Source organism: Podarcis gaigeae (assembly GCF_964106915.1).
Source record: "Podarcis gaigeae genome assembly, chromosome: 1".
Lineage (NCBI taxonomy): Eukaryota > Metazoa > Chordata > Lepidosauria > Squamata > Lacertidae > Podarcis > Podarcis gaigeae.
Window position 1 is genome coordinate 79,114,517 of NC_139678.1, and position 25,770 is coordinate 79,140,286.

The 25,770-nt window shown below is 38.7% G+C and overlaps 1 protein-coding gene across 1 annotated transcript in view; it reads right to left on the bottom strand.

Annotated features, from left to right (window-relative positions):
- Positions 1-1,861: 1,861 nt before the first annotated feature.
- The window catches only part of PTDSS2 (phosphatidylserine synthase 2), a 38,297-nt gene continuing 14,388 nt past the window's right edge, over positions 1,862-25,770 (bottom strand). Inside the window, exons 4-12 of the mRNA XM_083757126.1 lie at positions 21,946-22,013; positions 19,554-19,688; positions 18,039-18,089; positions 16,494-16,607; positions 15,573-15,691; positions 13,416-13,530; positions 11,780-11,925; positions 4,943-5,128; positions 1,862-4,151 (exon numbers count right to left, since the gene is read on the bottom strand). Coding sequence (XP_083613252.1) covers positions 4,007-4,151; positions 4,943-5,128; positions 11,780-11,925; positions 13,416-13,530; positions 15,573-15,691; positions 16,494-16,607; positions 18,039-18,089; positions 19,554-19,688; positions 21,946-22,013 — 1,079 coding nt within the window. The 3' untranslated portion in view covers positions 1,862-4,006. The remainder of the gene's footprint in view (positions 4,152-4,942; positions 5,129-11,779; positions 11,926-13,415; positions 13,531-15,572; positions 15,692-16,493; positions 16,608-18,038; positions 18,090-19,553; positions 19,689-21,945; positions 22,014-25,770) is intronic.

Consider the following 25,770-nt stretch of genomic DNA (forward strand, 5'->3'; position numbering starts at 1 on the left):
AGAACCTATCTACTTTTGCTGCTTCCTTGACCCCCCACTTTTTCTAAACGACTGGAAGCTAGGTCTTCATATTGAAGCCAGCACTAATAACTGTTCATTAGCTCACTGCAGCTCATAAATGTTTTCAAATTCGTGCCCCGTATTGGGCAAAAGATTCCTGGATTGCAGTAGCTCAACTAGATGACCCTCATCATCCCTTTCAACACTACAATTCTGTCTTTAGAAAACAACACTTCCTTTGCAAAGGCTGGGTCAGGCTGGCACCCAAAAGCACTGCACCATAAATGGAAGCTGTTTTCTCTCTGCATTTTTTTTTAACAGCATAGGCTTCAGACCAGTGCTAAGTTCTTTTTAACACTTTTCAGACAGACTCTGAAAGACAGCTCATTTACCTTTTCACACTAAGCATCACTTTCGTATTTCTGAGCTCAAATTAACCAGAAATAGTGCCAAGGCAGCAAGGGCTGTTATCAGCATCTTTCAATATGAGTGTTGGATTTATAGTCACATAGGAAATGAAGCATCTTGGAATTTGGGCTCCTGAGATTTTTCTGCTCTCAGAAAGTGTTAGAAATATGTAGGCAGTGTCTGATAAAGGCTTACAAATCAAAAGATGGTCCAGAACAGGTTCTATTTAAGGTGAGGTTTCTTTGGTTTATCTTTATCTGTAATTCCTATCAATTGTAGTCCCCACTACCATACTATTTTCCTCCTAGACTCACCTCCCTCTCCTTCCATACTTAATTTGACTCTAGTCTACACCAGAATATTTTATGTTTTGTACAAACACAGCTATCACATGCTAATTAGACAGTGTTTACTGTGCCATACAGTCCAGAGTTTCCTATACCTAAAGCCTAGAGTAATAGAAACAATAGCTTTTATATTTATTTTCTCCTGTGCATTATTGGACATGGCCTAAAATTAAAGTCAGTTCCAATAAGCAAATAACGCATAAGGTATGATATACATTTAAAAAATGTAATAGGGAATTTAATCCATTTTACATTTCAAGCAAAACCCATATTTACCAGAACCTGGCCATGTGCTCAGTACCTCTGTACTGATGCAAAAGCAGCTATAAGGATTATAGCTATAGACAGATGGCACTCATACACCTTTGCTTACGCAAGTGTCTAAATTAAAATATATGGTAGGTAATATTAGTAACAAGACAGCTGCAGTTCATTCTGTACTCCTTGACACCTATTTTACATTATGGCATTGCAACACAAGCTCCTGGTGAACCCTTAATTCTGGAAGACAGAATACTGGGAGAAAGCATCACTACACTTCCACAGCCAGAGGTCAGATTTCAGAAACTCAGAAGAAGGGGTCAATAACTGCTTTTCTCAACCTCACAGATGATGAAACTGATATTCCAGCAAGGAGAAAACTGGCAGTGAGCCTCTTGTGTAATGTTAGCACTACAGCCATATCTCTAGGCTAACTATCTTGCAAGTGTGACAAATGTAGCCTGAAGAAAAATCTGAAAGCTCTTTTCGTGCTTAATGGAAAGTCTACATGAATCAGCTTCTCCTTGTCTATTGGCCCCCCAGCTTTATGAACAAGAAATGTGATTTGATCTGTTACCATTTTGTTTTACTTCCACAGGAAATTCAAGATATTCCTGAATAATTTGGTGCAATACAGATCCATGTTCCCTTAAAACCAACAGGACCTAGGTGTGCCTATTTAAACCTTGGGCAAGTTAAGAGAATGTTCCTAATTATCTACTTTTAGTGTAGCCACGTTAATAATTCTTCAATGAGGTAGGCTTTTCCATCATTCTTAGAAAATCACAGCTATGTAGTCAATGAGAACCCACTCCCCTCCAAAACAAAATTTGTAATTCAGGACACACCAGCAAACAACCTTTTATTACATCTGTTCAGTTATCCAGACTATAACTGTAAGACTCAATATTTCAATGAACATAAAGATCAGTACAAAAGTAATGTTTTAAGAGGAGGTCAACTTCAATTCCTCCCCTCGCTTATACCTCAAATTTTACACAATTGGGTCCTCAAAAAACAAAACAAAGTTAAAATTCCTTTCACGTTCTCCCCATTGCACTTGTTACCACCAGAATACATGGAGGACACTACAATACAAAATTACAAGGGGGCAGAGTTTACTAGTACAAAAACAGACATGGACTATATGCCTATGCAAGCCTTGAAAAACTAGGGCCACATTAGCACAGGTACACTGGTACTACCTCTAGTCAGTTCACAAAACAGGTACAAAATTAACCTGAACAACTTCAAAAACCTACTGCTTCCATGTGGGGAGAGGCTTGCTTTTATGTACCAGCTCAACTTAGCATCTGCTCTTTTAAGATGTCTGTTAATGCCTAGTTATAGCCATAGTATTTCTTATTACTGAACAGCTGAAAAATCCTAATTATAAACATCACCCATTCAGTGACTTAACAGCAGTAAATCTCGCACAAATCAAGAAATAAGCTTCATATGATCTTCCTCATTCTGATCATCATGAAACAGAGTTCCTTCAGTCATTTTATATGCTAAAAAAATTACTTCATTTGCTGAGTTTTCTAAGATTCATTTATATGGAAATATTTTTTTAAATTTTGCCCTGCTGAAAGTGTCTATTGTTTAAGAAGAGAACATTAGTGTCATTGTAGAAACAAGGCAAGGCAGACTTGTTTTCCCCTTCAAGTATTGACATGAAATGAAGCCAAGGTCTGTGCATTGTGCTTTAACCCGCAGCATTTTTGAGATTTTATTGGGGGAGGAGGAGGAGAGAGAGAGAGAGGAGGGAGGGCAGGGCTAACATTTTAACTTATATTCACTTCAAAGCAAATTTCCAGAAGTTTCAACAGATTTAAGACAGTGTTATTTTGTTAATATTAATTTAGTGTTACATTTTAAGGAGAAAATTCACACAACTGTTTTAGGAATGTGAAACCCGTTCCTATGACAACTCTAATTGTAGAGAATATATTTGTAACATAAACTCCCATTTGTTCAATGGAGTTTTAGGAGGCAAATGACAAATAAGACAGCCAGAGTTCTTGGACTGGATGCTCTCATGAGCAGCAGCCTTTTAGCATATAGTGGCTGACTGTGCACACTGCAGTTGCCTCGATATAACTCCACCTTATCTAGTGCAGCTTAAACTCTAGAAATAACAAGACAGTTCTGATCATATGACATGCTCTGCCATGTGCAATGGGGGGGGGGGCGGTCCTAAGACTCAAGGCAAGAGCAGAAACCAGCTCAGTGGTAGAAAAATAAGGCAAAGAACACACGGCTTTGGTGGATTAAATATTTTTCACGTTCATTATAGCCTTCACTTGCTCTATTTAGCTAACAGACAGGAAAGTTAAACTTTCTGGCCTAAGACCAGGATAAATATGAACTGAAGAGGTATTTGGTATCAAGAGGATGCAGTATAAAACTAGCAGGCTGTTTCAAGGTAATGCACCTTTGCTTTGAGACATAGGCAACTAGATCCAGGACCCCCAAGAGCTGTTTGCAATAGTATATTGTGCAAAGTTATGCAGTTTGTTCTCGAGCTTCAATTGCATCTCTCCATTTATTTTGTTGATATTGTATTAATAGTTGAATGGAAATGAATGGATGAGGAGGACATATTAGTACCACAGTCCAAGGTAGTTGCAGCGGAAAATACCAAACTGTTTTTCACAGTGCACATACTTATTCCATAAAATGTGTTTCCTGACACCCCACAAACAGCCATGGTTTTCCAGAACTGAGGCTACTAAGCTTCCCTTTGCACCTGTTTAATCCTCCATTTTGTAAGATGACAGAGGTTTATAACACACTTAGGTGGAGTTCCCCTTTTGGGGGAAGCATTGCTTCTAGCGTTAGTTGTAAACACCTTCCTCAAGAGAGATTAGGTGGCACCTTTTCCAAAAGGATTCTCATTCATGAGAAAACATCAAAACTTACAAAACTAGGGAGGGTTAAACTTGCAAGAAAAATAACTCTCTCAGTCCTTAATTCATTACTCAAGTTCAAAGTTCTTTCTCTCTGAGTTTATTCCCACTGTGCTCATCTGCCAGTGCAGGATGTCCATCACCATTGCTTAAACAATTGTCCTTCCCATATTTATGTTCTTGTTTTTGCCTTCTTATCTCTTTATACCGTAAGGTGATGTTTCTAGAAATAAAACAAATACATTTTAGAAAAATATCAGAGGGGGAAAAGAGAAACACCATAAATTTAGAAAAAAGCTCAGTCCTTTTGTTGCTTCTTTTCATTTCCCTGAATGAGGCAATTATATGACCAAACAGAGTTTGGCTATAGCTAAACATTAAGCATTTCCTAGTTCTAAATTGATAATTCTACAGCAACTACAGTAGCCGTGTAAATACTCAGGATTTGGAGAATACCCTTCCCACCCCACACACAAATTTGTTCCCCCCCCACACTTCTTTATAAACTCCATCAATTCCAACTGTCCAGCTACTAAAAGACAAGGAGCAAGTTGCCACTATCAATTCAGTTTCTCCATTGTGCAAGCAGCTGCTCCCATTTTCTCCCCCAGGTTTAGAGCTGAAGAGTGGAATTCAATGTTGCACAATTACAACCATTCCATCAGCACATGCATTTCTGTCTGCCAGACAGAACAAAATCTCCAGTCTTTCCCCCCTGTACATTGTTCTGGGGGACTCTCCTAACATATACATAGCCCCCCCCCCACCTTTTTGGTAGAAATGTGTAGGGAGAGAAGAGTGGGGGCACTGGCTTCCACTATCTCAACTGTTTAGTTGATTCTGGCCCAGTGGCTTTAAGCAAAGTGGCAGGAGCAGGAATTAGCCTGCAGCAATGGAGAAAGGGAGAAAATGCATGCAGTGAGCCAGTTCTAGGGTATGCCCAGACTAGCACTGTCGATAGACGCCTGGTGGATCAGACCATGAGTTCACCTAGTCCAGTCAACCCTTGCTTACCGAATAAAGAAGCGCCACACTGTCCAAATAAGCACAAGTGTGACTCCAAGAATCCAGCACTGAGTAATGTAGAAAGGAAGTGATAATGTCAGGGTGTAGGGATCATATTTTACCACAATAAGGAACTCTGTAGCTGTGATAGCAGCAACCAGCCATGCTTGCTGACCCAACTTCTTATAAAACTTTCTGCAATAATAAAACAGCATTAGTGCATAGGTGTACATTCAAAATGGTATTTCCAAAACAAAAACAGAATACGTACTTCTCTGATAACAAGACCATATTACACACAATACTGTATAATAGCTTTGTTCTTCAGCAATTAAAAAAAAAGGAAGATACAGTTTAACAATTGCCCTTCTAATTTCTAAAAACTGAAGGTTGAAAAAAAATATAGCAATTTTGTGTGGCTTAACAGTTGACAAGCAAATAATCTAGTGTGCAGTTTCCCCTTATTTACAAAGCAGAACTTTATTGTTCAGTAACATGACAGAGCAAATGAACTTTGAAGTGACAAGCTCTAACAAAACAAGCTCCAGCAAAATTCTTCAAGAGACATGACTAAGTTATCTGTTTCTACAGTGGGAAATAAAAAGTCACATCCCCTATTTGTTGCCTTAAAACACACACTTCCTGGAAAAATCTACACAAGGAAACTTATAAACAAGAGCCACTGCTATAGCAAGAAAAGTTAATCCTTATTGCCCTTATTCTATTTACTAGCATTAAAATGTTGCCCAATGGGTGTGTGTGGACATTTCCCTCCTGCAAACAATTGCTTCAGACAGGGCATGATTTTCCAAATCTGGCCTGTCCTCTGTTTCTCCAAACTAAGTATTTCCTCCAGTCCTGGAAGAGTGGAGTGGGACAATTTATTTTCACAGCCCCAACTCTGCAGCTGTGTTTAACACAGAGAAGTGGCAGTTCTCTACAGTGCTGTCTTCCCTCCTCTTAAATCCAGATATTGGTGGCAATACACCATAAGTGTATTGCTCCCTTCTTTCTCTACATTGGAACCACCTTCAGCAGGATGGGAAGGAGCACTGTTCTGTTTTTCGTACCCTAAGCTGAAGTCTCTGTTGATGATGGCTAGGTCAGCCAGTCAGGGTTGCTGGCAATACTATATAGTTTCTCTGTTGGAATGAACACCATTCATTTATATGGAGGAAAGTGAAAACATATACAAAGCAATGCCAGTGAGGTTGGGTGGACCCTGTGTCCCTGGTGATCCCAGAATCAAGCATGAGAGACAGAAGTTTTTTGACCTCTCAGCTGTTCCAGACTGCAAAGTATTTGCTTTGTTCCACAGAACTTCGTGGAAGCTGATGAACCGACAATGACATATGGCTTTTGTTGTGTTCAGTTTCTTGGTCACACAGGGCATTAGGAAATGGCTTCAACATATATATTAGGTGTTTCAAAATATCTATATAGCCATGAACACAGTCTGCAAAAAAGGAATTCATCAATCTTTTCAAAATCTTGCAACTCTCAACTGCCTCTTAAAATATTGCCTACTAAGACAGGATTTCCAAAGTGATTACAATTTACTATGGAAGAACAATCACAAATAAAACAGACTGGATTGACAATTTTTAAGGAAAAGCTACTTTTCATAGGGCAGTGGTGAACAGGTTTTCAACCAGGGAAATGGAGCAAGGACACTGCAGTGTATCAGCATCCAGATAGCACTGGAAGGATAGAACATATGTTTTCAAAATTTTGAGAATATCCACTGAAAATTGAGAAACAGGGTCTCCCATAGCTATCTCATATTTCAATAAGAAGGACTGCAGGTAGAAATGATACAAATCTAGTTGGCATTCCAGATAACAATTGGGAGATTTTTCTACCCTAGATTAACAGTGCATTTTCATGTCCATTTCTAGAGAGTGGAAAAGAAATATGCCACATGTTCTATCACTAAGCCATGCTTTGCACATATAAGGACCCAGATTCAACCCCTAGTATCTCCAGATGAAAGAACTCATATATTATCGCTGAGAAAAACCTCTACATGAGATCTTTCTGCTAGGCAAATGAGGCAACACTAAATTAGCTGGTTCAGTAGTCTGTCTTATTATAAGGCCCTTACCTATGTGCTTGCAGTCAGCTATGACATAGAGCTCGAAGGCACTAAAAAGCCCTTCAAGAGGTCCCACCTTGCACAATAATACTGTAAAGCAAGATTGTCATCTACAGATAGGCTCTCTACCAGTCAGCCCCTAGATTCCAAACTACAATGTGTTGTAAGCAATATCGGGGCAACAAACTAGACTGGTCTGAAGATTGCAAAGGAGATAACTCCAAAAAGTCTGAGATGAGTAAGCCACTGTAGGCAAGGGGGGGGGGACCAAGAATAGTGTGATCAGGTAGAACCCATATGGGGGAAAACCCACCCATTTACTCTTAAAAAACAAAATACTATTCAGGACAAGTCCATACCACTCACATCTAGTCTTGGTGTGCAATGCAGCAGAGGGGCAAAGAGCTCCCAGGTCTCTGCAGCCTCTAACAAACTGTAATTTGAATATTTTTCAAATAGCTGAATAAAGTATCTTGCCACAAAAAGAAATGGGTCTCAATTCAAATGTGGTGATGCCCTGTGTTCCTGTTTAGCACATGTTTTTATATTGTGAACTGCCCTGAGACCTGCAGGTATAGGGTGGTATACAAATTTAATTTAATAATAATAATAATAATAATAATAATAATAATAATAATAATAGGACTTTTTGTACTCCCACTGTTGTTAGGTTTCACCTTATCATCCTGGTTTGTCTTCAGTTCACTCCATGCTTTTAATATCAAGGATCATAAACCATGTGTGATCTTAGGCCTGAATAAGGTAGGGAAACTTCTATGGTCCGAACCTTTCTCCACAAAACTTGTCAGGAACCCCAATGGATACTTCCAAGAGATAAGACCAACCAAAACTCCACCACTTGTATACCTGCTTCCATCAGCTAGCTATCTAGGACTAACACACCCACCACTGACATCAAATTGCTTTGATTCCATATCCTCTTGACATTATTCTTTGAAAATAACATTAGGAATGCATTATTTATATAATCCAGAGGGAATGCATGAATACTTTCCTCCCATCTTCCCAATCCAGTTTTCCATGTTTTTCAAAACACAGCATGACAAACTGCAAAGTGAAATTTAATCATGGTAGCCATAGGTAAGTGCATGGCAGAACTGGGGGAAGAGATGAAGAGCAGCATGATAGTGAAAAGGAACTAAAAGACTATTTAAGATTGAAGGGGTGGCGATGACCATGTCAACATTGTCTGCCTGAAAAAAAGAAAGGTACTGAAGAGCAACAATATGAGTGATTGGGCTTTCAATTTCCTGCTCTACTATTGGGAAAAGATTTAAATTTACAGAGAACTGGGGGGGGGGGGGGGAGAGTGCTGCCTTCTGTTGAAGTTTGGCTATTGCATCTCATTCCAACAACTTTTTTCAGTGTAGAGGGCAAATCAGACTCTCTCTATATGAACTTTAACCAGGCCTTGGGCTGATTAACATGTCCTTTTAAATGTGTTTGTGGCAGGGATGTTACTGGTTTATTTTTGTTTTATTCTGTATTTTGCATTCTCATTTTGTATTTTTATGTTGTGAGCTGCTCTGTGATCTTCAGATGAAGGGTTATACAAATTTAATAAATAATCAACAGCAACACCTGGCCAAAGTGTACTCAAGATGAGATCCTTAAAAATCCCAGTTGTTTACTTGATCCATATTGGAGACTTCAGGTTATTCTGTTCTGTGATGGACTGTAGCTTGTCATTAACTTTCCTTCTTCATTTTTCAAGATTGTTCTGGACTGACTTGAGTACCATGATGAAATACAACATGATGAAAATACTTTACTAAATTTAGGATAATAGTCCCCTACATCTCTCTCCATGTATTTGACAAGCTGATTGTGGAGGCAGAGCAGAAGCTACTCTTCTCCATCTCCTACAAAGCATGCAATCAATAAGGAAGCCACTAAGAAGCAGTAACAGTGGAAAGTTTCCTGCCTTACAGACAATGTGCTGTTGAAAGGCGAGATTTATTCAACCAAACTTGAATTCAATGACAAAGAATTGTATCTATTTACAAAGAGCTGCCTTTGAGAGCTGTATTGAACGTCAGTGCTATTGTTCATATTTCCCAGAATTATTTTACTGTCAGGACAATTAAAACAGTCTATGCACTGATGCTTATATGGTGTGCCTAGGATGGACTCCACTGCAAGACAGCTTTAGAACCTTTTGAATCAAACCTAAGTATTTAAATCAATAATTTGATCTTAGCTATGCCAAAGATTGTTAAAATAATCAAACTTAAAACCAATCTGAAGTCCTTAATTTTTTCTGATATGTTCAGAGAAGCAAAAATGAGTGACTCAGCTAGTTTCATATGATTATTTTCTTCCGAAAATCAACAGGGATAAAAAAGAAGCATGGGACCTTTAAGGAGACGTTTGACCACCATAACCAAGAACGGCCTGCCGTTTTGAAAGAGGTACAAGTGGTAAAGATTTTCAAAGAGAAATCAGGAATTCAAGACAAGTATCTTGCCATTTAAAAATTTCCCAGAAAGTTCAAATGTCCAAACTGCCTTGGCATTTTGTCAGCTTTGTGGATACAGTCCAGTAGATCAATACAACATTTTGCTTTAAGTATACCTGTTTGTTGCCACCTTCACAGAGGCTGTGCTTAGTTGTGAGGCATCTAGAACCTCCTCCCAGAAGGAGATTCACAAATAGGAGCTGTTCCAGTATGTTGCTCTTTCTGAAGTTCCACAGGCCCCATATGTCTTGTTGATGGTGGCCTCTCCAAGGAAGAAAAGATAGGCTGTTGCTGGCTGCAAAAGGAGCTTCCTTGCCATATTGAAAGGAGTTTTAAAGCCCTCCCCCCATGCCATGAACCAAGCAGCCATTATTGGGAGGGAGGCAGCTTAGGTAGTTTTGCCCAAGAAACGAAAGAAGAAAGCTGCAGACAACTGTCCCGCTAACTGAAGAAAGTAGGGGGGAAATGCAAAAAACTCTTTAGGGAAAGGCAAAACATATTTGCCAAGAATATATGAAGTAGAAAGGCCTCAGAACAAAAGGACTCTTGTGAACGCAGCATCAGTAAAACAAAAGAAAACTGATTACAAAGCTGATTACTCTGTCATCTGGCACATGTGTAGTTAGCCATTAGAAAGGCAGGGATAAGAGCCTTCACTTCTGTCTTGAATTCAAGAAGTTTCCCCACATTTGGGCCTATACACTCCCAAATCTTTTGGTGCAGATGGAAAAAGACTGATAAAAATCATATTTGCAAATGAATGTTAAGTTTATAGACTCTTAAATGAGCAGCTTTCCTGCAGCATGACAGTAGCATGTACACAGTAAAATCTGGGATGTTTTGCAGGAAATGGTTCCTCTAAACAAATATTATTATTTAGGAATTGTTTGATAAATCATTCTGACTTCCTCATAAAATGATGTAGAAGGTATCAGAAAAGAAGTAAAAGGCTAAGATTTTTCAGAGAATTATATACGTTGTGTTTGAAAAGATGCCTTTTAGGGAGGAAAAAAAGCAGTTATGGAGACAGTTCTTTTGCTTCCAACATTCTCATCCGCGGAAAATGTGAGAGTGGGGAAATTCTTCTTAATTTCATATGGATCTGGAACATCAGCAGAACTAGGATGTGCTATCACTTTAGCAATAAGAAAAGCAAGTAGTAGAATATTGTTCATCTATAACTCATGATGGGTCTCTTTGCTGCATGTAGTCATCAACTTCTGCATCTTGAATTAGCAAAGAATGGCAACACAGTGAATGAGGCACTGGTGACTTATGATGCTCCCCTGTTCCAATGTTATGCCATGTAGTTGAACAGAGGGCAGAAGAACAAGAGACAAGATGTTTTTTCAACTCAAACACAAGGACTAGAAGATGGGCCGGGGTGCTGAGGAGAGGAGCTCACTAATGAGAAACAGAGGCCTCTTCTTACCTTAAAGCAGGAAGTACATCCCAAATCAGTAGGTCCAACACCAGGGGGCAGGGAATGGCCTGTCACTGCTGAATGTCCTGAAATCCGACTAAGTAATCAGGTTGGGCCCTTCTTCCCAGTTCTAGGAGTCAAAGACTTGCAAGTGAAACTGATCTTCATAAAGTATTGGAACCCTAGATTCTGAACACAGACACTTTTTGTGTTGGTCAGTGAAGAAACAATAAGCTTAAGTAGTGGGATCAGCCAGTTTGTTCCATCACCACTAAGCCAAAACCAAACTCAGTCTAAGGGATCTGGGTCCTACTGTTTGCTAAACAAGGAAGCAGACGGAACAAGCTCTAATCAGTCAGGTGTTTAGTGCATGCACTGCCATGCGAGGGCAGACACTTATAAAATTCTAAAGATGTATAGGACGTGAAAGATCTGTTGGAAAATCTCAAGGAACAAGATTTAAGAAGGGTCTTATAGCTAGACCCTCCAGACACAGCTATTTCCCTCAATCATTCAGTCCCTTAGAAAAGGCCATTCAAAGTGCTGTTCTATGCAAAAGCTAACTGTGCCCAAGCTAATATGAATCATTAGCATATTTTCAGGTTGTTGTGTAGTAACGTTTGAGGACAGCACACAGCAAAGTGACATTTGCAATCTAAAGCATATAACTGGCAAACAATGATATTTCGTGTCTGAAAACAAAAAACTGCAACTCTTCTCAAGGCTACAGATGTTTTAGCAGCAGCAGACTGATCCATTCATTGCCCTAATATTTTTGCCACTAAAATGCAGCAATTCTCACAAATTCTAAAATTAAGCAAATAAGCACGAATAAGAATAACCACTTACGGATCATCCATGAAGTCATAGATCTCTCTCATGGCTACACCTCCCACATTCACATAAAAGACAAGCCGCAGCAGGACCAGATAGTGTTCTGGAGGCATCCACAAGACGAATTTCAAGTAAAAAGTATTCAACTCTGCTAATAAAAACTGAGAGACATGTGCCATTCAATCACTTAATTTCAGGTGGTTTCCAATTATTCATATTTAAAACATGCTGTAAATCCTTAAGTATAGGAATTTGAATGTACCGTATTTTTCATCCTATAGGACGCACCTCGTTTTTTTTGGGGGGGGGAATGAATAAAAAACATTTATTCCCCCCCCCAGCCGTGGCTGCAGCCCCAAGCCTTGCGCACACCTGCCCGAAGCACGGGGCGCACTCCGGAAGGCTCCCCGTGCTTCGGGCTGCCGCCCCAAGCCTCGCACGCCCGGCGGGACCTCCCGCAGGGCGCGCAAGGCTTGCGGACACCCGCCCGAAGCATGGGGTGCCCTCCGGAGGGCACCCCGTGCTTCGGGCTGCTGCCCGCAAGCCTTGTGAGCCCGCGGGAACTCCCGCCGGGCTTGCAAGGCTTGCGGATAGCTTCCTGAAGCCTGGAGAGCTAGAGGCATCGGTGCGCACCGACCCCTCTCACTCTCCAGGCTTCAGCGAAAGCCTGCATTCACCCCATAGGACGCACACACATTTCCCCTTCATTTTTGGAGGGGAAAAAGTGTGTCCTATGGGGCGAAAAATACGGTACTTGCAGTACCTTGCAAGAATGGTATTCCTCCCCCAGAGGTAATAAGGAGGTAATTTCTCTTACTTCAGAATCAGAGAACCACACAGGTGGCCATCTTTCTGTCTTTAGCTATACAAAAGTGGAACAATGGGGAAGCATGTTCTTGGCTTCCCTGCACAGGTATTAACAGGGAACTTAATAAAATTTTACCCTACTTCTGTCACACTCAAAGACCTAGTTTCACTCAATGTTAAGCCAAACATTGAACAGGTTCCCCAAGAGAACATCGCAACCATTATGCTCCTCTAGTCCTGGTGCTTCTGTGGGCTGTAGGTTGTCATAGCTTGGCTTAATGTTATGCCAGGTTTATCCCACTCCAGATAAACAATGACTTGTAGGCAGGCTCTGTTCTATGGCTTACAGCTTGAGGTTTGTCTGCAGCAAGAGAAACCATAAGCCCAGGTTCAGTTGCAACATTAAACCAAAGCATGGCTTAGCTCACAGCATCAGGACCAGAAGAGGTTGCAATCTTTTCTCCAGAAACACACACATTTGCCCATTAATGTTAAGCCATGGTTTAGGCTTAGTGTTACACACTAATTGGGCCAAAATGGCTTATAATAAATGAAATAGCAGTCCCTGCTATAAATTGGCACTCTCTGCACAGTTTATAGATACTTGCAGATGCTATGGGTACAGATGGTTTCTTCTCTCCTTACTTCTTACAATTGCCTTGCTCCTGGGATAAATATAGGCATGCTGCTAGAGAAACCTTACCCTTCACTATGTCAGACTCAATGAGTCTTTTTCTGACATGGGGAGAATTTGAGAACTCCATCTTTGTAATGTTAAAAAGCAAGAAGAATTCTAAACACTTATGTCAGTTTGGTGCAGCTACAATAAAGTATTGGTCCTTACTATAAAAATAATACCACAGACTGCTAGCCATCTGCGAAGACTGGATGCTGGCTTCCACTCAAATTTAACCCAGCTGTATGGCGTGAATTGGAAGGCAATTCTCTTCATTTTTCCTCTGAGGGAGAAAATCACAAGTATCTCATGAAAAGTGTTGCATTAACCATGTCACAAGTTACTAAATTATGATTTTTATTTCACTGTCTATTCAAATACCCAAAACTCTGTTCCATAGTCAGTACTGCAGCTCAAGGATGCTGGGAATAAATCTGGTGGATTTGTTAACTTTGTTTAGATATTAGATCTTGAGCTAAGCCAAAAAGGTTTGAATAAATTGCTTATTAAGTTATACAAAATCAACTTACTTTGCTTCAAATATCAGTGAATTTTTGTTCATATTTCAAGATTACTGTCTTACTCCCTGTATTGCTATAATCATAAGGTAAAGGTAAAGGTACCCTAGCCCGTATGGGCCAGTCTTGCCAGACTCTGGGGTTGTGCGCCCATCTCACTCAAGAGGCCAAGGGCCAGCGCTGTCCGGAGATACTTCCGGGTCACATGGCCAGCGTGACATCGCTGCTCTGGCGAGCCAGAGCCGCACACGGAACGCCGTTTACCTTCCCGCTGGTAAGCGGTCCCTATTTATCTACTTGCACCCGGAGGTGCTTTCGAACTGCTAGGTTGGCAGGCGCTGGGACCGAGCAGCGGGAGCGCACCCCGCCGCAGGGATTCGAACTGCCGACCTTTCGATCGGCAAGTCCTAGGCGCTGAGGCTTTAACCCACAGCGCCACCTGCGTCCCCATTGCTATAATCATACTAATCAATAATTAGTATGGATTTGTTTGGAAGTGATCATGATTTGAGCTTGGCTATCCCTCTAGTTAAAACTGGATTCATTATTTAAATGGTTAATTATCAATACACATTTATATAGACCATTTGAGAAAAAGTGGTAAATATCCTAAATTAAGAGATTTCACATATGGCTCCTAGACAATTTTTCTTTACAGAAAGCAATTTGGCCATAGTTCTTTTCTACAATATGGTCTTTATTTGTCCAGCCTAACTATGGTTTGTTTGTTTGTTTGAATGTATGACTCCATGGGCTTGAAGTCCTGCATATTAACCAAGGGCTTTTTCCTTGGCTACAAACCACAGTGCAAAGGCACTGTTTGCTGTTGGCTTATGAACCATGGTTTGCCTTTACTATGATTTGACATTATGTTTTGCTTAACCATGGATTGTTTGGCATCCTATTCCAGATGCATGTCAAGCTATAAAGGTATGAGTGAAGAAGTTTGGAAAACAAACCAAGCTTTAGAGAAACAATCCATTACTGTACTTGTTTGCTCGGCTGAGAGATGGATGACTTATGGTTTGTTGAACTACAAACGATTAAGACTAAGCCATGGTTTAGTGTTTTGTGTGAATGAAGCCAATCAAGAAAGCTATTCTCCTGTCTTTAAAGACTGATGCTATAAGAAAGGAACTATAAGGAACTTGGTACCTGGGAACATTACCGTCTAAAACACACTTCTTTAAAGACTAATGCAATGAATAAGCATATCAGAAATATGAATGATGCATAAGAAATGTTTGGTTTACACTGGTAATTAGCAAGGCATAGTTGGTTATTGGTGGTCAGCTTTGACTTACTCAACTTTGCATTTTGAGAAGTATTTACAGAAGCTAGAGAGCAACAATTTCATTCATGGGAAATATGGTTCATATCATAGTTACTTTTTATAGCTTTAGAAGTAAAAATGGCAACAAGCACCCTACTGCCTCTTCCTCATCTCCTGTAGAAGCCAGCTGGCCTAATCTATCACCTTCCAGAAAGTCAAATATTTATGTCACATAAATTCATATTTCTAGTTTTTAAAAAATTCTTTTTTTAAAAAAGGTTGTAATCACTAGCCATTTAGCTATTGTTATATGTTCACATTTGTTGTATATTGGATACTGACTGTTAGTCACTTTAAGACTCTTTTTGAGCAACGCCTCTATGAAATGCAATAAATAATTTACTCTAGATTAGTCCTAGTCTGTATCAGAATGAAATGACTATAACAACCCAAATGAAAATAAATAGGTTACATTAACATACACAGAATTTAAAGTTATTTCATTTAGGTATGAAATTTTATCATTTAACGTACTTGTATGTTGGAATGTTCCAAAGTCCTTGCCATGAATACGTTTTCAAAGAAAGCCACCCCAAAGTCTTCATTCCACAATAAATGCCAAGTCCATTGCATACTACTACATCCATAATCCACTTAAAAAGAAAAGAAAAACTAACTTAAACCACCACTACAAATTCTATGGCATAGAATTAGCAGTAGTGTGGATTCACAAGCATATACTTTACATTTGCTTTCTATTAAATTAGGTTTTCAACAAAATTTTGCACAATTCTGATATGCTACAAATGCTACAAATTATTTCAAATGATTGTTGTATAACCTAAAGTGGACAAGAAATGACATTTCTCAAGCTGCGGTTAGTAAACAATAGAGGTAAATGCTTTTGCTCTCATGTGGCTAAGTCTTAACTATGGGTTTAGTAAAGTAAGCCAACTTCTAAGCTATGCTTACCAAGCTGGTTAGTTCTGCTATACTATAGTTAAAACCAACCATATTTTAGGGTTCAAAGTAATTTTAATCTGCAGCTACCCAAAAACTGAAACAAAAGCTTCCAGTTCCCTCCTCACAGCTGCAGTGGAGGTGGGGGTTGCAAGTATGAGGTTGTCCTAGGTTAATTCCTCTTGCACATTCCTCATTGCTATGTCCAAACACAGGAAATATATTTATTGGGAAGAATCCATAAACTACCATAAGTCTTTTTCAAGCATGCCATATAGCAGACATTTAATTAGCATACACAAAAAGGTAATTCATACAGACAATATTACAGTTTAGAACTACCTGGATTTCAGATAGCAAGGATTAAAAAAAGAAAGAAAAATAAACACACCCATCCACCTAATGCTACTCACATTAGTAACTAAAGCACCTAAAGCAGATTCTTGGCATAGTAATTTGAGCCATTAGCATATTTCTTTAGAGAACAGTACTCACATGGTCCCACCAACATTCACTGAAATTTGGGAGCTGATGTTCCAGACTGTACTCCAGAAATTCAAACATTACACTGATAATCATGCACATCCACCAATCACGAATCATTAATGTCTGAAAGGGTTTAAAAAATGAAAAGGAAAGTTAATCCTACAGATTATTCAAAATCTTGAGTTACTAAATAAAGGAACAAGCATTATATAGTGTGCTCTACAAAGGGTTCAGAATAGTCTGAGTTAAATATAGCGGGGAAAGCTTGCAGCCATAGCGGATAACAGTATAGTAGGCTGCACACCAGATCTCTGTGCTCCTTTGAAGATCAGCAGTTCCAGACAAGCGGATCAGAAGACCTTATAACCATGAGAAGCACAGACTGGTGAACATATTTTCAAGCAGAAGACAGAACTATTCTTTAAGTTTTCAGACATCTTTCAAAAACCTGGGGTGACTCTCAAGGATGTTTCTATTTTGATCTGAAAGTACTATTCATGTTTATCCTGCAGGGGCAAACTCTGCATCAACTATCCAATATTCTAGTTTTAATCAAAAAGAGCAGAAAAGATTACCAAACTAGCCACTTGCATGTACCTGTAAGTCACAGAGAAGATGGAGCAGAAGGTTTAACAAGCTACTCAACTGAAAGAAGCTGCCTTTCACCGAGGGGCCAATGGGTGGCTGGGCTGCTTTAATTTTGAGATTAAATATTGAGCAGCACAATCAGCATTTTACCTGGAAGAGAAATGCTAAATATCCATGACAACTATATAAAAATACAGATGTTGTTGCACTGTCCTAATGGAGCACTATTATGATGATGCAGCAACATGAGAACATCATGTAAAATTCCATGTTAAGCAAATGTTCCCCCATAGTTGCAATTAAGTCATTAAACTGTAAGTTCTGAAGTCAACTGTTGACAATAGGTGATATCCAAGAAAATCATATTCTGAGTAATCTCAGTGAAATCAGTGGTTGCTTATGTCCATTGATTTCAAGAGGTCTACTCCAGACAAAGTTACAGATAGGTAGCCGTGTTGGTCTGCCATAGTCAAAAAAAAAAAAATTCCTTCCAGTAGCACCTTAAAGACCAACTAAGTCAGTTCTTGGTATGAGCTTTCGTGTGCATGCACACTTCTTCAGATACACTGAAGAATGTGTATCTGAAGAAGTGTGCATGCACACGAAAGCTCATACCAAGAACTGACTTAGTTGGTCTTTAAGGTGCTACTGGAAGGAATTTTTTTTGTTTTGACTCCAGACAAATACTGGCTATTACCCAGATAAAATATGTTGCTGTTAACATGCAGAGGTTTAGAGGTTTATGTATCAAAATGTGAGGACACAACATGTAAAAAGATTCCTAGCCTTGAAGGAAATTAATGACCCAGTATAGTAAGAAATAGTTGAAGTTGAACAAACACAGTTTAAACCTTTTCACAGATGAGTGCCTGACATAATTGATTTTGCACGCTGGTAACATTGAAGGAGAAGCAGTCAAGCTGCAAATGCTAACAATAGCTGAACACAAAAAGGACCGATTCTCACCTTTATATACCAGCCAAGGAAATGAGCAGGAACAAATCCATCTAGTTTGTCCTTTAATTCAAGCAGAAAAACTGGGTTACGCAGATTAGACCCGTTTATAAGGTAACTAGTTCACTGATTACTAGGTTGCAGTTTGGAGTATTTCCCATAAAGTTTATCAGATATTTTAGATACACACATACTGTCAATTTCAACAAGGCAATACTTTTATTGCTTGCGTCTAAAATGCAAATATTCATCCAGGAAGGCAACAACGCTAACCCAAAATAAATTTTAATCCATTGTTTTAATTGCATTTTTGGGAAATCTAATTCTTTTCCTCCCAAATTTTTGTAAGATTTCAATTTTGACAGAATAGTGCCTTGTATCTTAGATCAGAGGTTCTCAAATTTTCTACCCCACCTACTTGAGTTGGCTGAAAATTGAAGCCAGTCAGTTTCAAAACAGTGGTGCAGAGGAAAAGCCATTCACAAAATGGAGGTGGATGAAGGCAGAATTTGGCATAATCAGCTGGCAATGGATTACATTTTCTACTGATAGCTAAGCCCTCTTAGGAAATGTACAATTTCTTTGCCACAATATTTTCCTTTTGGCAAGGAGCACCATAGCAAGCTAAGTACAGACATTTGCAGTGGAGGTACTGTGATAGCCTCTACATTTTAAGCAGAATTTGCTGATCCAGAGGCTCTTGTATATTTCCTTTCTCACTGCCACGTGCCTCCTAAAATCAGACAAGATTTCTGAACCCCAGAACACAGTAACACTTGACTTGGATAGTAGCCTATTCTTTTTCTATAGTCTTAAGTCTGAGCAGGTAAAATATTCTAGCTTTGAAATGCTAAGGCAGATATGTACTTTAACAGCAACAGAGAAAGGGTATAGTTTTACATCAGTACACTTTGAATTGCAAAGAGCAATTAAATAATTTAACCCCACTTCTAAAGTGCATAGTTATGTTACAGGCAAACGGATAGCACTATCTGGTCAATAGAAGGGTCAGCTGGTAGTTATAAGCAGCATGTGTATATTTTGTGCAACAACAACAACAACAACAACAACAACAGAATTTCATGCATTGAATTGCTGAATCCCAAATATAGATCTGTGAAATTTTGCTTATTTTACACAATTTGTTTTGTTTCTAACTAGCCATGGGGGGGGGGCAAGCTATACAGGCTCAATCTTCAGCCCACTGATATCTGAAAACAACGCTCAACAACTTCTATGACTATGGTATTTACTCCAGGCACCACATACTCACATTTTATCATACCAGCTAAAAATGCTGAAAGCTTGGTTTTTTTTGGGGGGGTGGTGGTGGTTTTTTTTAGTAAAGCCTGAGATTCTCAGGAATCTGAATTCTGCACTTGTATGGAATTACAGAATACACATTAGTGGTTATGAGGCAGGTGATGTATTGTCATTAAGCACAAATACCAAATGACACATCATACAAACACAAATTTTTAGATCAGCTTCAGTGCTAAATCAGATATTTCAGTTTCAGTCTCTTACCCAAATATTGTGAAAGGGATCTGTCCCATTGTCTGGATCATATATAAGGCAATTTCCACCATAATCTCTTTCTGGTAAGGGGACTCCTAAATTTGGATCAATGAATTTCATAAACTGTCTTCCATCGTGTACAGTCTAAAGAATTAAGCACATCTATTAGTAAGAAACAGTTAAAACAAGTTCTAATATGACAAAATATTGTACTGTTCTTGAATAGTAATTTTAACATTTTCTAAAATGGCAACACAGATGGAAGAGTCAAGCACATTTGGTTTCATTACCTTAAATAAAAGATTGTATAAAGCCCTGTGTCTATTCACCACTTAAAGAGTATAAGTTAATAACCTACACAAGACAATACTAAAGACAGATAAAAGCCCCCTCAATGTATTATTTTCAGTACCTTCTACAAACATTGCTTAGACAAGCCTACCCAGATGCTTAGAAATGCTGGTGTGAATTTTAATCTGCTTTAGTATTTTAACTTTTTGTATGTTTTAACATATTGTAATGTTTTCTTCATTTAATGGTTTTTTCTTTTTGTAATGGTTTTTTACAATCAAGTGGTGTATAAACTTTATAAATAAAATAAAATTACTGCAGCACTCTCCTAAGTGTACTCTGCACTCCACCCCTAATTGTTGCACCCATAGAACATGCTTCATTAACAACGAGCACCTTTGCTTCCTGAATGACAGAAGCAAGCTACCCAAGATCCTTTGGCATTTGAGGTGAAAGTGAAATCTTCTCTCAAATAACTGGCATGTGGCTACAGGAGACTAGAACTAAGAGTGTAAGAGCAACACATATGAGCATTATTCAGTCCAATAGGCCACCTGTTAACAAACGGCTGCTTTAAGGAAGTTGTGCTTATGGTTCTCATCCTTGAAAGTATAGGCTCCATTTTGAAAAGGAGAAAAGCAGCTTGGCTCAGGCAGTTCCTTTTTTCTTCTTCTTTTTTTTGGAAAGGGTGACTAGATCCACATCTAGAAATAATTGCTTTGACTTGAAACAGATGGGCAGTTACATGGCCACTACAAAGCTGGTACTATTTAAGCCCCATGGTTGTGACACACCTGACAGAAAAACAGTATCTGAGCCTGCCTGGAGCTGTTCAGAGTGGTGAGGGGCACTCTCACAGAAGCAGACCTAGATTATTATGGCATTTCTGCAGGAAATAGGCTCAACTGGGAACAGTGAAATCAAGGATAAGAATTTTCACAACATATGAAATTACCAAAAAGTGCTTTCTTGGTTTACTTGCAAATGAAATAGTAGCTAAAATACTCTCCCAGTGTTCTGAGAGACTAGTCCCCATGTAGCATAAGGTGCTGTGATAAGCTTAACAGTTCTCAGGAAATCCCATGCAAGATACGAGACTGCTACCCAAACACTTTTGCCAAGAACTACCTACCTAGCCAGATGGGAAAGTCCTGATAGAAGTTTCCTTGGCTTTTGTTTACATGGATGTGTGAAAGAAAATGAGTGCAGAGGCAATAATCCCCTTGCCTTGAGAAGAGTGGATACCTTCTCTTCTGACAGCTCTCAGTAACATTCTGCACAGGTACATTATCTTATATTAGACTGCAGGGATGCCATATAGGTCCGTATAGTTAAAGCGATGTTTTTCCCAGTAGTCATGTATGGAAGCGAGAGATCGGCCATAAAGAAGGCTGATCGCCAAAGAATTGACGCTTTTGAATTATGGTGCTGGAGGAGACTCTTGAGAGTCCCATGGACTGCAAGAAGGTCAAACCTATCCATTCTTAAGAAAATCAGCCCCAAGTGCTCACGGGAAGGACAGATCCTGAAGCTGAGGCTCCAATACTTTGGCCACCTCATGAGAAGAGAAGACTCCCTGGAAAAGACCCTGATGTTGGGAAAGATTGAGGGCACAAGGAGAAGGGAACGACAGGGGACGAGATGGTTGGACAGTGTTCTCAAAGCTATGAACATGAGTTTGACCAAGCTGCAGGAGACAGTGGAAGACAGGAGTGCCTGGCGTGCTCTGGTCCATGGGGTCACGAAGAGTTGGGCATGACTAAATGACTTAACAACAACAAGGGATGCCAAGAAGAATTAAATTATACAAATTGTATTATGGGAGGGGGCATAAGGCAAAGCACATGCTTTATAGGCAGAAGGTGCCTGATTAAAATCCTGATGGGTCCAGTAAGAAGTAGGTCCCTGGAGAACTGCAGCCAGTCAAGAGTAGATAATACTAGACTAGATGGACTGGTGATCTGGTCTGGTATAAAGAGAGCTTTCTATGTTGGCATGCTTCCTTTTAAAGAAAACTTCCCATTTTATTGTTCATGTTTATTACCTTTTACAAAACGTCTTTAAAAATCCCCAATAAACTGCATAAAAGATTCAATTTTTAAATCCTTACCTGAAAAAGTATGAAGATGAGGAAAAGCTCATACACTACACTGACACACAGCCAAAACCTCCAGTAGGCTAAAAGAACAAGCAAGAAAATCAGAACATACACATAAATGGGTATCTTTAGTGCAGAATGTATTTCAAGTTATGGAGTGATTATGCCTTCAACACAACACTAAACAAGATTTGAAATGTGCTGCTAGGAACCCACATTTTTTCAATTATCCACATTTATTTATAAATCTAGGATTGTTTTTGCACAACATAATCTTGTTCTACTCCTTTGATACAAGGTTCACATACATATTTAATAGCTGCCTACCAGTGTCATATTTAGGAAGACAAGATGACCTTTCAAAATCTGATATCTGATAACCCTTGCTAAACAAGTTCTCTCTTTGTTCCGCCCATAGTTGATGAAAATGGTCCCAGTATTAAGGAATATAAAGCTAGATGGATGTAGCTCAGATTTTCCACTCTGGCAAAAAATATCAGTTCTGATTTTATTATGATAGTTTTAGGTATTCCATTTAAGTATCTCATGAATGAACAACCAGCATAGGCAATGTTCCTCAAACACACCTCAAATTATAAACATTTACCAAGCTTTCTTCGAAGTGTATCACAGCATTGCTATTTTTAACTACTCCTGTTTTGGCAACTTAATTATGAGACTTCCACAACTAACACACTGAAATGCACTTGTTAAAACTAGGATAGGGTAAGTATAGTTCAAATGCCCACACACAGGCCCCTGCTGTGAAAAGGTCCAGATTTGCCTCACAAATGCAAGCCCTAAATTACAGGGTCATTTTTCTGTCAGGAATGCTAGGAATTGCTGTCCCAGGATGGTGGGGAAGGAAGACTGAAAGGGCCAGTTCCAGCCCTAGTCCCCTGCTAGGAACAGGAACACCCATCACTGTCTCACCCAAGTAAGGTTTGTAGTTTTGTAGTGCCTATGCGTGTTCTGTGGCTGCTCACAAGGAGCATTTGAAAAGATCAAGCTCCATTCAGGGCAACCATAGGAATGCTCATGCATCCCTAATTAGCACTCATTTCTCTTCAGTGACAGATCACTCATTTATTCTTTTATTCTAGCACTCTCATTAACAGCCTTATGTCTTCTTCACTACTCAAGTTCAGACGACAGACTAGCTGAAATGTCCTTTCTCTAATAGCTTTGTTGCTCTGTAGAAAGCAGATTATTTTATGCTTTCCAAGCAGTTTTGGAAATCATTTTATGTAATTGCAGAGATGTGTGCAATGTTTGAAAATAATGCTTAACTCAGGAGAGGTGTGTGTGAAAATTGGCCACTTATTCCTTTTGAACCATTTTCAGATAATCCATCCATTCAATATTACAAAAGCATCTCCATTCTATCAAGTTGCCTTTTTCTTCTCACGTATATGATAGAAAAGGTAACATTTCTAACAGTGAAGGTCAGCACTGAGTTACAATTTCTAAATTGTTTTTCATTATGTTTTGCTTCAAAACCAGTACTACGAGTGTTTAAAGCACTCAGTTTGTTGACAAGTGACTCACAGAATCACATTGTGTGACAAAGACTGCAATTCTGAACATGCCTGCCAGGGAATAAACCCACTGACCAAAGTAGGCCTGATTTGAGAGTTGACAAGCATAGGATTGCACTGTAAGGTCTGCATACTCATCCTCCTTCAACAAACAAAGAAATAAAATTAACATTAATTTGAAATTGAGGATACTTAACAGTATCAGTCATTTGTTAGATATACAGAAAAATCTATGGGTCCACCCTCTGCACAACTGTAGGAATGTTGTTTTAAAAAATTGGGGAGGGGGTAAGTGAATATGAAATAATACAATATTGAATACAATAATCATGCTTTGGAAATTCACAAAACAACAGATACACAGAAATGAATGCATTTTGGTTATTCCCTTCCAACTCTACAATTCTATGAATCTCTAGATACTGAATGCATTGGCATGGAAAATGGACAGAATATCCTCAACAGACCAGAAGAAAATCCAGGACTTTAAGATACTCAATAAAATTACACAATATAAACTATTATGAAAAGGAATAATCAACAATAGAAATACTTCAAAAACATTTGATTCTTTTTATTTCTTATTGGAATTGGCATTATACAAGAGAATCTGTGGTGATGGATATCCCAAGCATGTAATACAAGAACTGAATTGATGTAACTCAGAAAATGCTTTCTTGAGGCATATGGAATGGACACATTCTGTGATGTTTCTTTCTGGGCATAAATTAGAACACTTTATCAACTTTGTTTTGGAGAATTTTTTTGCAAATGTTCACACACTCTTAAATTATATTTCTGTGATGTGTTGAATAACAGACAGGCAACAAAAGTGGGTTTGAGAACCTTATGGTAGCTAAAATATCTATACTGAGAAGTTGTATGGACAAATATCTACCATCTATCTCTTAGTGGTTTGAACCTCACTGTCCTTTACATTTGAATGAACAACTTCTTAATTGTAAATTCTGTTTAGACACCTATTTGGACATTTGAATTGCCTATATTTATATCAGAATTATATCATATGTTTATATCAGAATTGTCAGAATATTCTTAATGTTAATATCAGCTGATAATCTTATTTTTGTTGTTATTTATATTTGGTTTGTTATTTTTTCTGTTATATTTTCAAATAAAAAATGTCCTTTTTAAAAATATTTGATTGTATTTGTTAAGCTGCAATTATATAAATGTAATAAATTTTTAAAACAAGAAACAAGGATAATGTGCTATCTAAACAAAGAGAGCCATACTGCTGCACTCTTGCATCACAGTAGCATACTTCAGCAAATTGTCTACAACAATATTTCTATTGTACTTCTGACTAATGAAATAAAATGTCAGACAAAAATATTAATGCTCTGAAGAACAGTGTTTGTGTGTAAAACTTCCCACAGAGGAAGCTGTCTTTGTGATGCAAAACATTTATCAAGTTACCATGTTTAGCAAAACTTCAAGTGAAGGATGGTGAATACAGTAAATACATTGGTGTTAAATACCTTAATGTTTTTTTTTATCATTTTCAGTTTTACAAATCTGCAGAATGGTGTTTAGCCAAATACAAACCACACATTTTCCATCAACTTCCCTTTTCAATATAATTATTTATGTCACATCTTCAAGGATACTTGAAGGAATTTGTAACAACAATATACATTAATAAAGTCACAAAAATATAAAAATGTAACAAGTCATCAGGATCTTTCCCCCAGGGCATTCAATAGTAGACAACCCTATTGTGGGAAAGACAATAGTCCAGCTGGAGAAGGCTATTCTTTGCCTGCGTCTCTTTCTATCTCACAGTCTTTTCCACAGGGTGGCTGGTGGCAGATGGACTTGTGGAATTGGGGGCAGGTGGTAGACAGTGGAACAGGAGCACAAATTTAGTGCTCTCTTTGCCTGCCTCTCTTACTCAAGGTAAGTTATTTTTGGTAGAAGAGGCCGGGGGACACACACACCTTTTCCAGGTATAATCTAAATCTGAAATAGATAACTGAAATGTGTCCTTTTCTTAAGCACTCACTAAGTGGAATGTTTGTTCCACAATGCTCTGCAGTTGCAGTTCTCCAGCCTACATACACATACACCATTGGCCTGATCTAGCAGGTTCTTCTTACGTTTTTATAGCAAATACTTTATTTACTTAAATCTAATGCAGAATTGAATCTAATGCGCACCTCAATTTTCAGAACCTTGAAACCAAAAAATAGTATTTGCTGGCGAAAGTAAATGTGCCATCAAATCTAATGCACGCCTTAATTTTCACAATGTAATTTGGCCAAAAAAGGTGAGCTTT